Source organism: Hyperolius riggenbachi, chromosome 7, assembly GCF_040937935.1.
Source record: "Hyperolius riggenbachi isolate aHypRig1 chromosome 7, aHypRig1.pri, whole genome shotgun sequence".
In the NCBI taxonomy this organism is placed as follows: domain Eukaryota; kingdom Metazoa; phylum Chordata; class Amphibia; order Anura; family Hyperoliidae; genus Hyperolius; species Hyperolius riggenbachi.
Genome location: NC_090652.1, coordinates 23503428 through 23510583, shown reverse-complemented (window position 1 = coordinate 23510583; position 7156 = coordinate 23503428). Strand labels below are relative to the sequence as shown.

Sequence of the window (7156 nt, the reverse complement as noted above, 5' to 3'; positions counted from 1 at the left end):
TTGGCCCTTGATCACTATAGATGAGTCCAGAGAAGCAGAGGATGATAAACAATGTCCATAAGCAGAAGAAATGTCAAGGAAGGAACAGGAGTATGGAGAATTGGCCTTTGGGCAGGAGGACATTAGCAACTTTAGCAGGGACTGTTCAGCGGAATGGGTGGTGACAAATGTATCTTTGTTTAAATTGATAAATCTCTACCCTTTGCACAGATATTCAGTCTTGTATCTTGTGTGTTTTTCCAGGATGGCGTATTCTGCTCTAAGGAAGGAACTGAGCTGTAACATCTGCCAGAACCTTTACACCAATCCAGTGTCACTGAGATGTGGACACTACTTCTGCTACGACTGTATTGTGACTGGGCTGGATACACAAATGGAGTCTGGACGTTACATCTGTCCAGAATGCAGTGAGGAGCATCTAGAACGTATACCGCTGGAAAAGAACCAGAAACTGTCAAATATTGCAGAGAATTTCAAGTCTCTGCAGCAGGAGAAAACTGAGGTCTTGTGTACGTATTGTATGGATTCTTCTGTTACAGCTGTTAAGACCTGTCTTCAATGTGAAACTTCCATGTGTGATAAACATCTGATTGCTCACAACAAGACAGTGGACCACGTGTTACTGGAGCCCACCTCGTCTTTAAGTATTAAAAAATGCTTGCTCCACAAGAAACCATGGGAGTATTATTGTTCCGAAGACTCTTCTTGGCTCTGTGCATCCTGCTGTGTGCTTGAAAAACACAAAGGACATCAAGTGGAACTTCTAGAGGAGGCTTCTGAGAATAAGAAAGATAAATTAAGGAACATTCTTAAAAAGCTGGCTCCAGAGAGAGAGTCAGCTAAGGAGAGAATTCAGAGCATGCAGGATGAGAAGAGAAAAGTACAAGAAAAAGCAGATAATGTGAAGGAGAGAGTTCTTGCTCTGTTTGAAGACATCAAGAAAAATCTGGAAGTCCAGGAAAATAATATCCTGAGCGAGATTGCAAGACAACAAGAGCAGCTCACACGGTCAGTCTCTGATAAAATCCAGCAGCTGGAGACACAAATGGAGGATCTGTCCAAGAAGATAGATCACATTGAGAAGCTGTGTACCATGTCAGATCCATTAGCTGTCCTACAAGATTCAGAACCAGATCCAGGTGACCAAAATGATGATGAAGAACCTACCTTTAATTTGGATGGGTTTGTAATATCTCTTATGTTACACAGATGCATAACTGATATCTCCACTAAGACAGAATCTCGAATGAAGTTTAACACTGAGGTGGTGACAGATCTGCGACTGGAGGTGAACACGGCACATAACTTTGTGGTTGTATCTGATGACCTGAAAACGGCATCCTCTTCAAAAACAAACCAGAACAGACTAGTAGCAAAAGAGAGATTTACAACATACCGTCAGGTGCTAAGCATTGAGCAGCTGTCTTGCAGGCAACACTACTGGGAAGTAGAAGTCAGTGATTATGGAGATTGGGACATTGGGGTGTGCTATCCAAGTATGGAGAGAGAAGGAGAGGATTCTTGCCTTGGAAATAATGACAAGTCGTGGAGTCTCTGCATGTATGATGATCAATGTAAAGTTCACCATGATTGGGAGGAAGAGGATTTATACCTTCCATCTACGTGCAGGAAATTGGGAATCTATCTAGATTATGAAGCTGGCCGGCTGTCATTTTATCAGCTTGGTGACCCGATCAAGCACTTGCACACCTCCACTGCCACCTTCACTGAGCCCCTCCATGCTGCTTTCTATGTGTATAATGGAGCCTGGGTGAAAATCCTACACTGACAGGTGTCCTCTTTCTACTTGCCTATGCCTGGTTGCTCTCGACTGACTTTCGCTACTTTTGGGTAATACGGCCCAAGGAAAATATGGCAGTCCCAAATGTTGACTGGGAGAGATTTGACTGGGTAGGCTGGCACGTTTTGGGTGACAGCTGCTCTTCTTCAGATTTCCCTGTGAGGAAGGGCTGTTGTGACCCAAATTGTTGTGCCAGCCTACCTGCAGGTTGGTCAACTGATTCTGGTTAATAAATGGGGATAATCTCTGGCCTTGGTCTGTTTGTTTTTTATGTGGTGTTTCAGGGGGGAAGTGGTCGCCCACATTGACCGGTGGCTCTCAGACTGCATAGAGCCTAGAGGTCCATGGCTTACATTTGTTATATTATAGCCATCTGTTCACATACCTTGCTTTGAAATATTTATTGGTTTTGTTTCTCTGTTTTGCAGTTATTATGCTGGTTCTTGTTATATAGAAAAGGAGTATTTTCTCAAATTCCATTAATTTACCTGCAGAAGTCTGTAAAAACACAATCTCTTTTCAAAGGCGAAGCCTGGGCACTACTACAAGAACACGCCTACAGGGAGAAGAGCAGATAGACCTCTCCCCAGTGAGGTCTCTGGACTTCATCTAGACTCTGCAGGTCTCTTGTCCTCATGTGTTGGGAAGATCCTGCAGTTGTGCAGTCACAGGATCTTCATGACTCCGAAGACCTGAGACCTGCAGGGTAAAGAGGAACTGCCAAGGCTGCCTCTCCTAGTCATTGGGTCTTTGTTGAAGTAGGGGGGGAGTTTTTGACAGGACTGCTACCCATTTACCATTCCTATGATTGTTAGTGGTGGGACAGTCAGTCCAAAAACATGATTGGGACATTTGCCAAAGTGACACAACGGTGCCGATGGAAAAGAAAATTTGGAGTAATGAAGAAATCTGGGGACATTCAAGAGCCTTCCTGAGGAGGAAAGCATCACTAAAAATTGCCAAGAAGTCACCTTTAGTGGTATTATTTTAAAAGGAAAAATCCATATTCTCAGTTTAGGTCCCCTTTAATTAAGTAATACCAGTTGCCTGGCTGTCCTGTTGATCGTCTTCCTTTAATACTTTGAGGCACCATTTAAATTTTTTTGTGGTGCAGTCCTCCTGCCACATTCCACTGGAGCTCAAAAAAGTCAATCATATGACCCTACGGAAGAGCGCACCGTCAGGGTCCTATGCGTAGCGCCACCCCCCCCCCCCCCCCCCCCCGCTCAGTGACGTACTCCCTGCTGTGCAGTAAGTATGGTACTGAGATTCCCGGCGGTCATTACAGTACGTGCGTCCCTGATGCCTGCGGTAACAAGCTGCATCCCTTGTGTCAGAATGGAAGCTTCCGGTGCACCGCAATGGCCCACAATAAGTGTGCAAGGCTCCATAGACTTGCATTGCTTTTGTCGCCCCTTGCAGTAAAAAAGGATAACACAATGCAGGTGTAAAAGGACCCTGAACAAGCATGCAGCATATAAGGTGTTTCTGACATTATTAGCTGGATGCTTGTTTCTGGTATTTACACTACTGCAGCCAAATAGATCAGATGGGCTGCCAGGCAACTAGTATTGTTTTAAATGGAAATGAATATGGCAGCCTCCATATATGGTACTTTACAGTTCAGGTGTTGTTGTTTTTTTTTTTTGGGGGGGGGGGGGTTAAGCTTTTTTTGTTTTTGTTACTGGCTTGTTTTCTTCTTTGTAGAGTTTATAGAAAAGTTAAGTGTTGTATGATTCATCTGTTTGCAGTTGGGATGGGGACATTGTGTTTTGTCTTGGAGATTTGTGTGCAATAAATAATTGTATTACTTGCATGTTTGTTTGTTCTGTGCGTATTCTTTAGAAGAAAGTTATTTTACATTTTACGTTTAAGTGACACCAATTTAAAGTAACGCTATCTGTCAGATCAGCCATTTCATTTGCACTCCACGAGCTGTTCACGATATTGTTAGGGCTGCTTCACACTGAAAATCACTAATCTCTCTTCGGTTTACACCAGCCATTTGAGATGTTGCTTTTCTATTCTTTGAACAGAATCCCAATCGCTTTAAAGCGGACTTTAACTGAGAACTTCCTCTCTGCTCTAAAAAATTACGAAGCAGCTTAATAACCTTTTAAAAGAAAAAAACATTTCTTTGTTACAGCCGATACAATTCATGCAATAAATCTGCAGTGTCTACTTCCTGCTTTCATGGAAGCAGTCAGAGGGTTAACATCCTTTGTTTAAAAATTAGCTGGTCTGCAGTGGCAGCCAGCTGACGCCACTGAAAGATCAAATTACAGTGGTTATTAGTCACAGATGAGGGGGAAGCAGACGGGCTAAACTCTCCAAATACAGGGTGGATTTCAGTTTTCCTTCTGTCCTGTGCAAGAGTTCAGGCCCACTTTAAAAATGCTACATGTAGCAGGTGTGTTTTGGTTGGTTTGTTTGTTTGTTTGTTTTTTATCTAAAAATTTATTTTCTGGTGGGAAACAGCCGATAGGATCTCATTGGCTAAGCACTGTTTAAAACAGGGTAGATTTACTAACAGCCATAAATATCGGCGTGCTTAGACGGCGGTACTAATACCAGCAGAGTACGGTGCATTGTGCAATTATTGCGTCCCGCAGTACATGGGAATGTGAGACAGAGCCCTTAAAGGGTAACTGAAGCAAGAGGGATATGGAGGCTGCCATGTTTATTTCATTTTTAAGCAATACCAGTTGCCTGCCTGTCCTGCTGATCCCCTGCCTCTAATACTTTTAAGAGACACTGTAAACTCAAAGTTCCCCTGGGGGGTACTCTCCTCGGGTGGGGGAAGCCTCAGGATCCTAATGAGGCTTCCCACGCCGTCGTCTATCCCACAGGGGTCTCGCTGCAGCCCTCCATACAGACTCGACAGCCTGTTCAATATTTACCTTCCCGACTCCTGCGCAGGCACTGTGGCTTTCTGCTCTGAAGTAGGCGGAAATACCCGATCTCAGTTGGGTCCGCTCTACTGCGCAGGCGCCGGCGACTTGCGCCTGCGCAGTAGAGCAGACCCGACGGCGATCAGGTATTTCCATCTATTTCAGAGCAGAAAGCCGCCACAGTGCCTGCGCAGGAGCCAGGAAGGTAAATATTTACATTGCCGCTGTATGGAGGGCTGCAGCGAGATCCCCGAGGGACGGAGGACGGCGTGGGAAGCCTAATTGGGACCCTGAGGCTTCTCCCCCCCCCCCCCCCCCCCCCCCTGAGGAGAGTACCCCCCAGGGGAATTTTTGATGTTAAAGATTTTCTTTAAAGGGAGCCTTAACTGAGAGGGATATGGGTATTTCCTTTTAAACAAGAACAGTTGTCTGGCAGTCCTGCAGATCTCTTTGGCTATAGTAGTGGCTGAATCTCACACTGAAACAAGCATGCAGCTTATCCAGTCTGATTTCAGTCAGATCACCTGATCTGCAACAAGTGTTCAGGGGCTGTGGTTGAAAGTATTAGACACCGGATCAGCAGGAGAGTCAGGCAACTAGTATTTTAAAAGGAAAAATCCATATCCTTCTCAGTTTAGGTACCCTTTAAGCCATAGACCCCGAACAAGCATGCAGTAGATCAGGTGTTTCTGATCTTGTCAGATCTCACAAGATTAGCTGCATGCTTGTTTCTTGTGTGTACTGCAGCCAAATAGATCAGCAGGACAGCCAGGCAACTGGTATTGTTTAACCTCCTTGCCGGTTATCCCGAACACAGTTCGGGGTAACCTGCGCAGGAGGATTTCTCAGGCCCCGCTGGGCCGATTTGCATAATTTTTTTTCCTACGCGCAGCTAGCACTTTGCTAGCTGCGTGTAGTACGTGATCGCGCCCCTCGCCGCCGATTCGCCGAGCCCCCGCCCCAGACCCCTGCGCAGCCTGGCTAATCAGTGCCAGGCAGCGCTAAGGGGCGGATCGGGATTCCCTCTGACGTCATGACGTCGGTGACGTCATCCCGCCCGGTCGCCATGGCGACCGGGGAAGCCCTGCAGGAAATCCCGTTCTCAACGGGATTCCCTGCATACTCTGATCGCCGAAGGCGATCGGAGTGGGTGGGGGGATGCCGCCGCTCAGCGGCTATCATGTAGCGAGCCCTGGGCTCGCTACATGATTTAAAAAAAAAAAAAATTAAAAAAAGTGCAGCGCTGCCTCCTTGCCGGATTTTTTAGACCGGCAAGGAGGTTAAAAGGATATAAATATGGCAGCCTCCATGTGTCTCACTTCAGTTGTCCTTTAACCATTACACTATCCAGTCTCTCTCACACCCTTTGCACTGTGTGCAGCAGATTGCGCACTCTTTGTGGTATAATCTTTCTTTGGCACTTTTTTTCCCTCTCTCCTGCAGAACTTTTTACGTTGTCTAGCTTTATGTCACTAACACAACCACACACCTACCTACCTACCTCTCTCTATCCTTGAACTCTGCACTCTTACATGCTGAGAATTTTTTTTTCTCTGCAGAACTTTGTGCCCTCTCACTGTGACTCTTTGCATTCCTTTCCCCTATCCTCTACCTCAAGCTTTTTTTTTTTTTTTTTTTTGGGGGGGGGGGGGGGGGGGGTTTGCTCTCTCACCGCCTGCATCTCACTACCACCTTACTGCCTTTCATGCTTTCCCTGCTACTGTACTATCTCTAATTGCTATCATCACCAAATGTGATAGGTGTGTTAGGGAGAATTATGGGATCAAGGAAAAATTCTTATTAAACTGGGTAAAAATACATTTTGTTGTGGTACACTTTAATATATACAATCCAAGAACCAACCCATGGGGAGAATCCATAAAAATGTATTTATTGAAAAAATAGACATCATAGAAAAGGCTAATATCGGGCAGTAGTGATCCCTTAAAGAGGAACTTCAGCCTAAACAAACATACTGTCATTAAGTTACATTAGTTATGTTAATTAAAATAGATGGGTAATATCATCTCTTACCCACCCTGTTTTTTAAAAGAACAGGCAAATGTTTGATTTCATGAGGGCAGCCATCTTTTTGGTTGAAAGGAGGTGACAGGGAGCATGAGACACAGTTCCAACTGTCCTGTGTGCTGAGCACATCTCCCAGTTGCTAGGCAACATGAATAACATAGGAAATCCCATCATGCTTTGCACAGCATCAGGGGAAAAATGCCTTGGCAGATTTCTTTTATGGCGCAGAGCTTAGCTTCTGTGCTGCTAAAATTGAGGCTTGGGTAAGAAATGCAAAGTTCTGATGCTGTGACAGTTAAACGCCAAGCCTTTTCAGTGCTGCTGAGTATATTTTTAGTCTGGAGGTTCACTTTAAGTTAGCCAAACATCTAACGATGATGGTCCGATTTGACCAAGGGACAAATCTCTCTCTAATCTGATTAGAGAGAGATCTGTT

At 45.0% G+C, this 7156-nt stretch overlaps 1 protein-coding gene across 1 annotated transcript; it reads left to right on the top strand.

Annotated features, from left to right (window-relative positions):
* The first annotated feature begins 244 nt into the window (after positions 1 to 244).
* Positions 245 to 1789, top strand: LOC137525941 (E3 ubiquitin-protein ligase TRIM39-like). Its single transcript, XM_068247151.1, has one exon. The coding sequence runs from the start codon at positions 245 to 247 to the stop codon at positions 1787 to 1789; it is 1545 nt and encodes a 514-aa protein (XP_068103252.1).
* Positions 1790 to 7156: the final 5367 nt, after the last annotated feature.